The sequence below is a fragment of the Dasypus novemcinctus genome, chromosome 19 (assembly GCF_030445035.2).
Source record: "Dasypus novemcinctus isolate mDasNov1 chromosome 19, mDasNov1.1.hap2, whole genome shotgun sequence".
NCBI lineage: Eukaryota > Metazoa > Chordata > Mammalia > Cingulata > Dasypodidae > Dasypus > Dasypus novemcinctus.
In genome coordinates this window covers 83824076-83837566 of record NC_080691.1, presented here as the reverse complement: position 1 = coordinate 83837566, position 13491 = coordinate 83824076, and the positions used below count along the sequence as shown (strand labels likewise).

General features: G+C 70.2%; 2 protein-coding genes across 2 annotated transcripts in view; both read left to right on the top strand.

Annotated features, from left to right (window-relative positions):
* The window catches only part of AZU1 (azurocidin 1), a 3270-nt gene extending 915 nt beyond the window's left edge, over positions 1-2355 (top strand). Inside the window, 7 exon segments of the mRNA XM_058281076.2 lie at positions 223-320; positions 323-451; positions 453-512; positions 806-835; positions 837-879; positions 882-1003; positions 2149-2355. Coding sequence (XP_058137059.2) covers positions 223-320; positions 323-451; positions 453-512; positions 806-835; positions 837-879; positions 882-1003; positions 2149-2355 — 689 coding nt within the window.
* Positions 2356-9582: 7227 nt separating this feature from the next.
* Positions 9583-12909, top strand: LOC101412103 (uncharacterized). The gene is made up of 5 exons (XM_058281110.2): positions 9583-10931; positions 11458-11614; positions 11708-11849; positions 12318-12548; positions 12641-12909. Exons 1-5 carry the CDS (start codon positions 10034-10036, stop codon positions 12839-12841), a joined length of 1629 nt encoding a protein of 542 aa, XP_058137093.1. The 5' UTR covers positions 9583-10033; the 3' UTR covers positions 12842-12909.
* The last annotated feature ends 582 nt before the right edge of the window (positions 12910-13491 follow it).

Sequence of the window (13491 nt, the reverse complement as noted above, 5' to 3'; positions counted from 1 at the left end):
TTCGAGACGCGGTGGCACGCGTCCTTCTTCCAGCCTCCTGGTTTTCCCAACGAGTGGCGGCCAGCGTCGTCGCCACGTTGTCCAGCCCAAAGGCCCCCCCGCAGCGGTAGTCGGAGCTGCCCTTTCCCCGCTCACCTTCCCCCGAGGCGGGGGGGATTCGGGCTCTTCAGTCACGGGGCGCGGGTCTCGCTCCATCCCCTGCGAACGCCCCCCGTGGCGCAGCCCCCACCGCCCTCCCGGTCCCACCCTCCCCTGACTCGGTTTTCCCTCCGCAGCTGGACGGCCAAGCCAACCTGACCAGCGGCGTGCAGCTGGTGCCCACTGCCCCCCCCAGAACGCCACGCTGCCGGCTGGCACCGGCTGCCGGGTGGCGGGCTGGGGGTCCCAGCGGCGCGGGGGGGCGCCTCTCCCGCTTCCGAGGGTCGTCAACGTCACCGTGACCGCCGAGGACCCAGTGCCGGCCGAACAACGTGTGCACGGGCGTGCCGGGCCGCCGCGGCGGCGCCTGCCAGGTGCGCCGGGGCCGGGTGCGGGATTCCCCACGCACCAGGAATTGGCGGTTTCAAGGGCCCCTCCGGCCCCTGCAACGCTGCCACCGTTCTGACATGGAAGCGCGTGCCCGGGCAGGAGGGAAAAAGCAGGCAGAGCGGGGAGGCACGTGCAAAGGGCCTGGGGCGGGCAGGACGCGGGCGGCCACAGGGACTCCCGCGCCGTCGCAGCCACCCGCCTCGGCGGTCCCAGCTTGCGGGGGCTGGGGTGAGCCGACCCAGGGGTGCCCTGACCTGCCCGCGCCCCCCCCCCGCAGGGCGATGGGGGAACGCCCCTCATCTGCAACGGGGCTGGCGCACGGCGTGGCGTCCTTCACCCAGCAGCCCTGCGGCCGGGGCCCGACTTCTTCGCCCGCGTGGCGCTCTTCCGGGACTGGATCGATTCGGTCCTCAACGCCCCGTCAGACGCCTCAGACGAGCCCCGGCCCGCTGAGCCCGTGGGAGACCTCCGCCACGTGACCCCCCGGCGCCGCCCGAGAAGCCCCCCCTCTCCCCCCCCCCCGTGCCCCCCGCCACGCCGTCGGTCGTGACTAATAAAGGAGCTGCTCCGTCTCCCGTGTGGGCTTCCCTGCGTTCGTGGGGGCGCTGGGGCGGGGCACGGGCTCGACTGTCACCCGGCACTCGGGCCCCCGCCCTGCGCGGCGCCGTTTCGGTTCCGGGCTCCACTCGCGGGGTTCGCGCCCCGGGAGGGTCACGCTGCCGCAGGTGGATCCCAGGCCCCTGGGGCTTTGCTATCCCCCCCACGGAAGCTGAAGCCAAGCCCCCTTCTCCCGCCCCCGGGACCCCGGGATCTGCTCCGTCTCGGGGAATCTGCTGGTTCTGGGTAGTTCGTGTTGGCGGAAGCACACGGGCCCCCTGGGCCCCCCACCCCTCACCGCCTTGTTTCCATCACAACTGTATCGCGCAGCACCGGGGGAGGGGGCTCAAAACACACGCGAGGGGAGTGGCTGCGGCTCCAGCCATTGAGCTCCCGCTTAACGCATGGGGGACCCGTGTTCAATCCCTGGACCTCCTGGTGAAAAAAAAAAGGATAATCAGAAAGGGAGTGGGCGTGGCTCAGCGGTTTAGAGTGCCTGCCTCCCAGGTGTGGGGTCCCGGGTTTGACCCCCGGACCTTCTTAAAAAAGACGTGTGAGAAACTGGGGGAAGTATTTCCTCCCAATCACAAAGGCCGAGTGTGTCTCATATGTAAAGAGCTGCTGAAAACCAACAAGAAAAAAGCTGACGGCTCAGGAGCAGGAATTAGGTGGAAGATGGATGTGGTGAGCAGCCCAGAAGGCGCCTCGTTGACGTGGAAACGCTCCCGCCCCTCGCCAGCGGCCCCCCCGGCCAGCGGGCCCCTCCCCCGGGGTCCCCCCTCCCCAGCGGGCGGGCTCTGCCGTGCTCCTTGGAGAGCCTGTGCTTTCACCTGCATCGCGCAGCACTGCAGGCATTTGGGGCCTGGAGCTCAGGGGAGCCGCGCTGCACCCCGTCGTCGTGCCTGTGGCGAGACGGGCTCAGGCGGGGCCTGGGGTGCAAGTGCACCCGGCACCCCAGCTTGGGGCCCGCGGGCTGGCTGCCAGAGCACGGGGGGCCCTGGAGGTGGCCCCGGCCGCCTTCAGCCCCTGCTGTACCCCCAAGCCCCAGAGGCGGGGGCGCCCAGGCCCGTCCAGGCGGGCGGGGAAGAGGCCGCGTCCAGGGCCCCCGGGGCTTGGACCCCGCAGCGCCAGCCGTCCACGGACGCGCCTCGACCCCCCGTTTCCCTAGAAGGCGTGGCTGCTGGGGCGCGGACCCCCCGGCCGCCGTTCCTGCCCCCGGGACCCCCGTGAGCTCCCGAGGGCGGGGAAGGATTTACACGTGCGGGGGCGGGGGGGATGGGTCTCCACGGCGAGCCGGGGGCTTTCCCGCCGGCGGGGGCTTCCGTGACCCCAGCGGGGGGCGGTCTCCTTTCGCAAGGGGCGGAGGACGGGGGAGGGCAGACCCCAGGGCCCCACCCGCCTCCGCCAGGGGCTGCGTTCCCCGTCCCGCTCGTCCCGGCGCCCGCGGCCGTTAGCCCGTTGCACCAACACCGTTGGGGCAGGAAGGGGCCGCGGCGACAGCCTCCAGCCCCCACTTCCCCTCGGCCCCCGCCCGACCTCCACGCAGGCCCCCGGGGGGTCCCGAATCCCCCCGATGCCCGCCGCCCCAATCCGGCCGCCCAGCGCCTCCTCCAGGCAGCCGCCTGGCCTGCGGGGGCAGCGAGGCCCCGGCCTGAGAGCGGGAGGCGCGCGGCGTGGACCCCGCAGGCGCCCGGCCGAAGGGCAAGGTCAGGGCTTTTAGCACGTCCGAGGAGGGCAGGCGTCAGCACTGTTCCAGAACATTCTCGTCGCCCAGGAGAAGCCGCTCCCCCACCCTCGGCCGCACGAACTCCCGTCTCTGGCTTCGCGGTTCCGGGTCCTCGCGTCCACGCCGGGGCGCTCGTGGCCTCGGGCGTCAGTGGCGTGCACGGCGCCCGGGTCCCAGCCTCGCTCCCGCGGTCGGCTCCCGACGGCGCACGGCTGCCCCCGGCACGGCGAGCGCGTTCTGCGTCCCCCACCTGCTGACGGGCACGCGTGGTCACGCTCTGTATTCGTACAAGGCGGGGAAACCGAGGCCGCCGGCTCGTGGGCCGGGAGCCTGGGAAGATCGGCGACAGGGGCCCACCTGTCGGGCAGGTAAGGAGGCCGCGGCGCCCCGCGGTGAAGTCAGCGCTGGCGACGGCAGCTGGGCCTGGCTGGTGCCCCCGCCGCGTGCCCGGCGCTGCGCCGTCTCGAGTTCACGGGGTCCTCCCAGCGTGACCGCCGGTGAGGCAGGGGCCCCGGGGATGGCCCCGGCACGCAGGACACCCTGCGCTGAGCGGCCGAGGCCGGCTCAGGGCCCACGCCGCGGCAAATGGCAGGCACAGCGCCGCGGACGGGCGGACACGGGGGCTGGTCTCAAAAGTGGGTGGCGTGTGGACTCGAGGGAAGCGGACATGGCTCAAGCAACGTGGCTGAGCTCCTGCCTCCCACATGGGAGGTCCCGGGTTCAGTTCTCGGTGCCTCCTAAAGAAGGCGAGCAAGACAGTGACCTGGCACGATGGGCTGGCACTGCAACCTGAGGGCAACAGGAGACACAAGGAGGAAAACATAGGGAGAGACGCAAACAAAGCAGGGAGTGGGGGTCGCTCAAGCAATAAGGTGCCTCCCTCCCACATTGGAGGTCCTGGGTTCAGTTCCTGGTGCCTCCTAAAAAAAATAAGAGGAACATACAACGAGCAGACACAACAAATGCAAACAATGCGGGGGTGAGAAGAAATAAATAATCAAATAAAATGAATTTTAAAAAATATATGATGCCCAGAGGAGGGACATCCTTCAAGTGGAACCGCAGGCACTCGGCCGAGATGGAAGGATGCCGCCTGGCAGCCCCTCCCACCTCACAAGGACGCTGGGTGGGCAAAGTCGTCCAGTCCACTCATGGTGACAGATTCCCTGTCCTCACCGTCCTCAGCTGTGCGCCCCCAGAGCTGGGCTCTGTGACCATCGCCCATTAGCAAAGCTTCACCGGTCACCCCGGAGGGACTCAGCACCCACGGGGCGCGAGGCCCCCTCACCCCCCCACCCCCGGTCACCCCGAAACCATCCTCCGTCGCTGTGGATTTGCTTGTTCTGGGCGGGAAAGCAGGAATTTCTGTTTCAAATGATCCCCCAAGAGGTACTTATATATATATATTTATTTATTTTATTTTTAGCATTTATTTTTTATTGCATTTTTTGAAGCTACATAGATGACAAAAAATGTTACATTAAAAATATGAGGTTCCCATATACCTCCCACCGCACCCCCACTCCTCCCACGTCAACACCCTCTGTCCTCATCGTGGCACATTCGCTGCATTTGTGAACACATCTTGGCGCACTGCTGCCCCGCACGGATGATAGTTTACACTGTAGCTCACACTCTCCCCCAGTCTACTCAGTGCGTTATGACAGTACATACGATGTCCAGCATCTGTCCCTGCAATTTCATTCAGGACAACTCCAAGTCCCCGAAAATGCCCCCACATCACGTCTCTTCTTCCCTCTCCCTGCCCTCAGCAGCTCCCATGGCCGCTGTCTCCGCATCGATGACAATTTTTTCCATTGCTAGAGGCACAGTAGTTCTATGGTAGAACACCAGCAAGTCCACTCCAGTCCACGCTCTGTTCCTCCATCCTGTGGGCCCGGGACGGCGATGTCCCCTCCACCTCTGTATCGAGGGGGCTTAGGTCCCACGTGGCTGGTGGATGTGCCTCTCCTGCCTGCAGTCCGTGGACTCTCCGGGTCCCTGGTGGCGCTGACCGTGCTCCCTCCCTGTGGCTGAGCTGGTGAGTCCCACGACCCGAGAGCGGGAGCTGCCGCCCTGCTGGGGCTCGGGCCCCGGCTGGCACGTGGCCAGTCCGGAGGTTCAAGTCTCCCGCGAGGTACTTCTGAGTTACAAACCGAAAAGCAGCGCCCTTCCCACGGAGGCCCCAGACGCCCTGAGCCAGGCGGCCAAGTCGACGCCCCGCGGCCCCCACCAGGGGCTCGGCGGCCCGCCCCCGCGGCTCCTGCCACCTCTGCCCCCCCCGGAGGGGCGCCAGCCAGGCCCCGCGCGGGGGACGGTCCACGACCGCCCGGGGCCCTCAGCCACGTCCAGGCGTGGAGGATGAGGAGGGGCTCGGGGACTGTCCCCGGCTGGGGGAGCCGGGGGGCCTGAGCTCGAGGGCCATGGGGGGCCCCTGGCCCCCGCCTGGGAAGGCGAGGGGGCCGCCTGCGTGGCCCCGGGCTCGGCGCTCCCTGCGGTTGCGGGCGGAGGTGGGGGTCCCCGGACCGCTGTGGCGTGGACTGAAGCTGGGAAGCGGGGACGCTGCCCGGCCCGGCCCTGGCAGTGGACAGTCGGTGGTTAAAGCTGGGGTCGCCCTGGGCTGGGCCCCTGGCACTGCGGGGCGCGGGGCAGCTGCTCCCCGGGCCCACCCGCTCGGTGCCGGGGCACCCCCAGGCGTGCGGCCCAAAATGTCCCCGGGCGTGTGCGCCCCGCCTAGCCCCTCCCCGCTCGGTGCCAGGGCACCCCCAGGCGTGCGGCCCAAAATGTCCCCGGGCGTGTGCGCCCCCCCGCCTAGCCCCTCCCCGCGAAGGAAAGAGCCAGTGCTTCCGGGGCTCTCGGGGGGGCTTGGGAGGCGCCCCCCGTCCCCGCTGCCCTCTCCGCGGCGTCCAGGCGCTTGCCCTGGACACGCAGGCCGTCTCCGTGGGGCAGGGCCGCGGTCACTCTCGCCCGGAGTCCCCGGCACCCCCCACGAGAAAGCAGGGACCCCGAGCCTGAGCCCCCCGGAAGGCGGGCTCACCCCAAACCTCCCACGGCCCCCGGCGGGAAGGGGGGGCTCCCCACCTAGCCGCCGGCGGGCACGCGGGGCCGTGAGGGGCGGGCAACTGGGGGCTCGAGACCCGGCCCCCCACCGCGACCCGAGCCCTGCCCGGGGGGCCGCGCGTCCCTCCGTCCGTCCATCCGGGTCCCGGGGGAACGTCCACCCACTCAGGCCAGCCCAGCGCCCTCCCAGCACAGATGGGGAGACCGAGGCAGGGGCAGGAGGGGATTCGCCTCTCGGGGGAGAGCCTTGGGGGGGCGGGAGGGGGAGCCCCGCACTGGGCTCAGTTTCCCCTCTGTGGAGGGGCAGAGTCCGAGCCCCCTCGCGTGGAAGAGTGAGGGGGGTCCCACGGCGCGAGGCGCACGGCCGTGAAGAGTGAGAGGGACAGACAGACAGATGAAGCAATGAACAAACGAGAGGACGGACGGACGAGGCCGTGAATGAACGACGCCGGTCGGGCGAGAGCGCAGCAGACACCCCCAGACCCTCACCCGATGACTTCGTGCTGAAAAGGGGGTCCTGGCGGCCGCTTGTCCGCCCCCCCGACCTCCACTCAGACACCGCCTCCAGGGAGCCCTCGGCAGTCACGGGGACGCGGCTCCCCCGGCCCAGCGCCCCGGCCGCCCCGGGCTGCAGAGGGGGGCGGAGGCTGAGGGGTCGGGGCCTGCCGAGGCCGCGGGCACCGAGGAGGCGGGGGGGCGGCCGGGGGGCCCGCCTGGCCCTGCAGGGCCGTCCCTGGGCATGAGGGGGGAGGCCCGGCTCAGCCCTGAGGGTCTGAGGGGGGAGGCACCGCTCAGTCCTGAGTGTCTGAGGGGGGAGGCACGCTGCTCCCCTGGGGTCTGAGGGGGAAGGCACGGCTCAGCCCTGAGGATCTGAGGGGGGAGGCATGGCTCCAGTCCTGAGTGTCCTGAGGGGGGAGGCACGCTGCTCCCCTGGGGTCTGAGGGGGAAGGCACGGCTCAGTCCTGAGGATCTGAGGGGGAGGCACAGCTCAGCCTACAGTGGGGGCTGGGAGCCAGACCATGATCCTTCACTCATCCATCCGCTCAACATCCATTGAGCACCTTCTGTATACTGGGCCCTCTGCCCCTCTGGAGGGGGGAGAGCCGTCGAAACAACACTCGTCTCGCTGACTCAGCGGTCCTGGAGCTGCTGGCCAGGTGTGCCCCTGTGCGCCGCCCCAGGCCCCGCGCAGCCCCCTGCCTACCCCCTCCATTTCTTTGCGCCTACCCGCCCCCCCAAAATCAGCTCCCCTGCTCCAAGCGGGCCCCACCACCCACCCGCTTTGTGGCTTCCACCTGACCACCGGCATGTTGCCTCCTGCCCCCCCACCCCAAAAGGTTGGCGCCTCGAGGGAGACGGTCTCACCTTAGGACAGGACCGGGCATACAGCAGGAGTTCAATAAGTGCTTCTTAAACAGATGAATGAGTGACAAATGCTACGGGGGGGCTTGGTGCTCTGAGTGTGATGCTGAGCCTTGGCGAGGGGCTGGCCGGGAGCCGGGGGGCCCAAAGCCCACCTCCTTCCCGTCGGCGCAGGCCGGGCCCGGTCCCCCTTCCGGAAGGTGGGCCGTCCAGGAGGCTCTGTGGGTGGTGTGTGGAACAGCCTCAGCCTGTGTGGAACAGAAGAGGCGCTGGCGGTGGGCCTGGAGGCTTCGTGGTTCTGGGGCTCTCCCACCTGGGCGCCCTCAGGCCGGGTGGACTGGGGGTACCAGGTGTGCCATGGAGGCCAGTGGGCGCACTCCCCCGGGGCAGCCTCGGCCCCTCGCTCACCCCGTTCTAAAGGAACATTAGACGCAGGACATTTTACCTGAGCAGCACTGGTGCCCCCGGCCCCTCCCCGACACCCACCTGTCCTGCCGCCTCGGGCCTCGGGCCGCTCCTCCAGGCACGCCCTTCCGACACCCTGCTCCTTCGCCTGAGTCCCCCACGTGAGGGGGACCTGCTCCTTCCCCGCGGCCCCGGGGCGCACCCACTCCACGCCGACGTGCCCTCAGGTCCGTCCTTCCCACATGGGGAGGCAGCGGGGGTCCCGACGTCCAGCCCCCGGGCCCCGCTCAGGTCACGGGGCCACTTGGGGCGCCCCCGGGGGGGCGGTTCTAGCCCTGCCAGGGCCCCCCTGGGCAAGCCGCTGCCCGTCCCTGCGCCTCGGTTTCCTCATCCGCTGTGGTGTCGGCCCCGTTACACCCGGGGTGTCAGGGCTGAGTGGGGGACGCACGGGGTCTAGGGCTCCTGACCCGGCGGGGGGTGGCGGAAGGGCCCCAGGAGGCCTTCCTGGAGGAGGTGGCAGTGCTTGAGCTGAAGGCCAGAGCGGCAGGAGCCGGCTTGGGACGTGCGGGGACCGGAGCGGGGCAGAGCGAGGCGGGGAGTGGCGGGGCCCCTGGACCACGGTTCCAGCCTGGACGGAATTCCTGCCACGCAGGGGAGGGCACCGGGGAGCAGCGCCCCCTGGCGGCAGCCCGGCGAACAGGCCGGGGCCCCAGAGGACAGGTCTGAGCCCGGGAAGATGGCAGGGCCACCGGCTGGCCTTGGAGGGGGCGAGGGGCAGGGGAAGGAGGCGCCTGCGTCCCAGACGAGTTGCCGCGCGCCCTCAGGACGCACCGCGCGTCGGGAAGCAGCTCCTTCCTTCATGCCCCCTCTGCCGCCACCTGGTGGTAGCATACCAATTCAAAAGGGAGCGGTTTCGACCATTTCTATTTATTTATTTATTTTTTCTCTCCCCTTCCCGGCCCCCCGCCCCCCGCAGTTGTCTGCTCTCTGTGTCCATTCGCTGTGTGTTCTTCTGTGACCGCTTCTATCCTTATCAGGGCACCAGGAATCTGTGTTTCTTTTTGTTGTGTCATCTTGCTGTGTCAGCTCTCCGTGTGTGCGGCGCCATTCCTGGGCAGGCTGCTCCCTCCTTTGCGCTGGGCGGCATTCCTCACGGGCGCACTCCTTGCACGTGGGGCTCCCTTACGCGGGGGACACCCTTGCGTGGCACGGCACTCCTTGCGCGCATCAGCACTGCACATGGGCCAGCTCCACACGGGTCAAGGAGGCCCGGGGTTTGAACGCTGGACCTCCCATGTGGTAGGGGGACGCCCTAACCACTGGGCCACGTCCACGTCTGGTTTCAGCCATTTTAAACCCCCAGTGACCCAAGGGAGGACCTGGCACCAGCCGCAGCAGCCGTGTCTGGAACAAAGGTGGGCAGAGTGGCTGCATCCCGGGAGAGGCACGAGCTGAGTTTCAGGGCGATTCGAGGAGTTTCCCGGGGGGCCTGGAGGGGGTGCGGTCTGTAAAAGGCTCAGAGGGAACGGGGCCCCGGCTCTGCCCAGCACCGGGGGGACGAGGCTGGTGGAGGAAACTCCCAGTGTGAACCCGCAGAAGCCGGTCCTGGTGTTTTCTTTGGGCTCGCAGGGCGAAAGGAGGAGCCAAGGAAAGTTCTGGAAGGAAGCACAGCAGCAAGCAGATGCCGGAGGGGGCGAGGCCCGGGGCCGGCTGCGCTCGTTGACGCGCAGGAACGACAAACTCGCGGGAGTAATAAACAGGATGTCCAGCAGCTGTGACCCCGGGACCCCAGAGAGCGAGGCGGGGCGGTGACCGCGCGGGCGCCACTCGCCTGGCGGCGAGGACGGAGGCGCGGGGCCAGGAGCGCCTCCCCCCGCTCAGCCCCCAGCCCGCCCGTCCGGCCTACGCGCGCCGCGGGAGCCCCGGTCCTGCGCGAGGACCCGCGCGGCGGCTCACGCACCCTCAAGCACCACACTCGGCCCCGCGGCCACCGAGGAGACGGGGCCTGTTGCCGTAGCGTCGCCGGGCAGGAAACCGAGGCATGGCGGGGAAGAGTCAGGGGCCTGAGGTCCGCGGAGGGCGGGTGGCCACGCCAGGTTACGAGCCCGGAGTCGTCGCGCTTCCCCGCCACGACGCAGGCGAGCATGGTATACAGGCGGTGCTTAATAAATGCAGCTCTGGTCCAGTCTGGGCTCCCTGCCTGGGCCCAGCGCCCCAGGGTCTCCTTTATTCTCCCCCATCCTCTGTCCCAGGACTTGAACCAGGGTTGTGTATACAGAGGGTGCTTACTAAGGGCTCCAGGGTAACCCTAAGGCAGCAGGGCAGCGGGCCTGCCACGGAGGGGAGGGAGGCAGGATGCGTTGGGGTGCATCTGGCCGGGGGGGTGGGCAACGGCTGAGCGCCTGCTGTGTGCAGCGGGCACCCGACCCCGGGCCTGCAGCTGGCCGGGCCGGTTGGCCCCTCCCCGAGACCCTTCCCGGAGCCGGGGGACGTTGCCTCTTGCGACAGCGGCCGTTGCAGCTGGAGCTTCCCGGGGTGGCTGGGAAGGGGAACTGCCAGGGGGTGGCCCGGCCCCCTCCCCACCGCCCCCTCCTCCGCGCCCCCCGGGAGCTGCCAAGCTGGTGGGCGCCCCCCGGCCTTGGTGGGGATGGGGCTCAGCGGGGGGGGGCACCCCAGAGCCTGGATGGGCCGAGGGACCCCAGCGCGGTAGGTGGGCGGCACGTCTGCAGCCCTGGGTTCAAATCCCGCCCCGTCCACCTTGTCGCTGAGCGGGCGACCCGTGGAGGAGCTCTGTGCCTCAGTTTCCCCACCTCAAATGGGAAGCCGGCAGCCCCGGCTGACCCTGTGAAAGGCCGGCGAACACGTTACCCGCCACTGCCATTGCTAGGGGGCCGGGGTAAACTGAGGCATGCAGGACGCAGGATGCCTGGTCCGATAACAGTTGTCCCCACGCAGGACCTGACACACTCGCGCTTTGGAACTTGGGGGCTCACGTGCGATTCCGTTGAACCGGCCGCGCCGGGTCGAGCCCCACTGCCCGCCCCCCCATCTCCTCCTGTGGTCCTGGGGGGCGGGGGAGGAAGTGGGGACTCCCGGCTGCCCGGGGCAATCCCAACGGCCTCCCGCCCCGGGGCTATAAGAGGGGGCGGCGGGCAGCGGGCACGGAGCCCCGAGCCCGGCCTGACCATGACCCCGAGCCTCCGGCCACACAGCCCTGCCCTGGGCCCCATCCTGCTGGCCGTGCTGCTGGGCGGTGAGTGCAGCCTCTGTCCATCTGTCCGTCCCTCGGGGGAGTGGGGGAAGGTCCACCCACACGTGGCAGCCCGGCCCCCTCAAGGCACAGATGGGGAGACCGAGGCAGGGGCGGGGCAGGAGTCGATCCACTGCTCGGGTCTAATGTCTCAGCGGCAGGAGAGGAAAGGGGCAAACCCGCCCACCGGTCGGTCCCCGGGAGCCCGCCGTGCCCTTGACCTGGGTGTCCCCCTCGTCCTCGGGGGGAGGTGGCGGCTGGGACGATGGGTCGCATTGTCTGGAAGAAGAGACAGAGGTTCTTAGTGGCAAGGCCGCAGCTTTGGTCCCAGAGCTGGGGTCAGCGAGCGCCCTACGGGGGCTTGGTGGCGCGTTCAAGTCCAGCCCCCGCCGCGCCCCAGTGGGGACCCCGTGAGCAGGCCCCTTCTCCTCCTCGCTGTGCCTCGGTTTCCTCGCGTGGGCGACGGGGCGGGGGGCTCAGGGGCCTCCGGGCGGGCGCTCACGGCCCTCCCCGCCCCGTGGACCCCCAGGCCCCGCGCTGGCCTCGGACATCGTGGGCGGGCGGCGGGCGCGGCCCCACGCCTGGCCCTTCATGGTGTCGCTGCAGCGGCTGGGCGGCCACTTCTGCGGGGCCACCCTGATCACGCCGAGCTTCGTCATGTCGGCGGCGCACTGCGTGAACGGCTTGTGAGTGCGCCCAGCCCGCGCCCGCGGGGCCCCGGGGGGGGGGATGGGCACCCCGCGCCCAGGGCCCCGCTCACCCGCCCGCCCGCGCCGCAGCAACTTCCAGAGCGTCCAGGTGGTGCTGGGGGCGCACGACCTGCGGCGGCGGGAGCGCAGCCGCCAGACCTTCTCCGTCAGGCGCATCTTCGAAAACGGCTTCGACCCCACCAGCCTGCAGAACGACATCATCCTGCTCGAGGTGCGGGGCGGGGGCGCGGGGCCGGGCGGGGCCGGGGCGGGGGGCGCGGGACCCCACTTCCGCGAAACGGGGGCATGGACCACCTCCCGGCTGCGGGGCTGACGCCGCAGAGCCCTGGGCAGCTGTCAGTCCACACGCGGGGCCGTCGCTGTTGTTGACGATAACAGTAACGCCGTCCGCAGCGCTGACACCGGCGGGGACGGCGGGAGGCTCGAGGGGCATCTTGCCCAGTCGTGACCTTTCTCTGGGAATGTTCTAGAGCGAGGGTTTGGGGGATGGTCACGGGGCCCGGAGCGCCCTTTCGGGCTTGTGTTTTGGGGTTCAAGTGTGCGCGTAGCTCACCTGATCGGGCGCCTACAGAGCCCCGGCCGGGGCGTTTGCTCCCGCTTACGGAGGGGAAACTGAGGCTCGAGGCGGGCGCGCCGCCCTGGACCCCGGGCAGACGCTGACCCCCGCCCGCCCGCGCAGCTCAATGGCTCGGCCACCATCAACCGCCACGTGCAGGTGGCACGGCTGCCCGCGCAGGGCCAGGGCGTGGGCGACGGGACGCGCTGCCTGGCCATGGGCTGGGGCCGCCTGGGCACCAGGCGGCCGCCGCCCAGCGTCCTGCAGGAGCTCAACGTGACCGTGGTGACGTCGAACTGCCGAGTCACCAACGTCTGCACGCTCGTGCCGCGCCGGCCCGCCGGCATCTGCTTCGTACGTAGCCCCCGCGCGCGCCCCGCCCGCACCCCCGGGGGCCCTCCCCGCGCGGGCGCCCCGCGGCCCACCGCCCCGCGTCCGCCCCGCAGGGCGACTCCGGCGGCCCCCTGGTCTGCAACGGGCTGGTGCACGGCATCGACTCCTTCATCCGCGGGGGCTGCGGCTCCGGCTTCTTCCCAGACGCCTTCGCGCCCGTGGCGCAGTTCGCCGACTGGATCAACTCCATCATCCGCCGCCAGGGAGTCGGGCCCGCCGCGCGCCCCGGGGACCCCAACGGCAGGACCCGCTAGGACAGGCGGCCCCCGGCTTTCCCTCCCCTGCCCAGCAGCGGGCGCAATAAAAGGCCTCAGGGTCGTACACCGTGTCCTGGAGTCTGTCGGTGGGTGTCCGGTGCGCGTCTTAGGTACGCTGCCACCAGGTGGTGGCAAAGGCAGGGTGCTGGCCCCAGAAGCGGGTCCCTTCCCCACTGCCCGCTGCAACGGGCCGGAGGGCGTCTCTGCGGCCCTCCCGTGGGGTCCACCTTCGCACATTAAGTTGGCGCCGTGGACGGTGGGCATGCTCGCTTGACCCCCCCCCACCCGCGGGGCAGGCCCGAGTGGTGCCCCGTGCTAGAGGGGACAAAGCGGCGCTTCTGGGGGGGGAAGCTCAGGGCAGGTGCCTGCTCTGGGGCTGCCCGGGCCCGGGTTCGAGTTCCGGCTCTGTGGCCGAGGGGACCTGCTCGCGGCCCGGCTCCTGGAGGGCCCTGCTGGGCGAGCTGGACAGTCCTGCCCTGCCTCCCCCCTCTGACAAGCGGAGGCAGGACGGCAACCCCAGCCCCGGTGGCAGGCGGGCCCGAGGCAGTGGGCCTGGGCGGGACTGTCCAGGGCCTGAGCCCAGAGCCCTCGCGGGGCCACGGGCGGAGGCCAGGCCTGGCGTGGCCTCTGCCGTCATGTGTCCCACA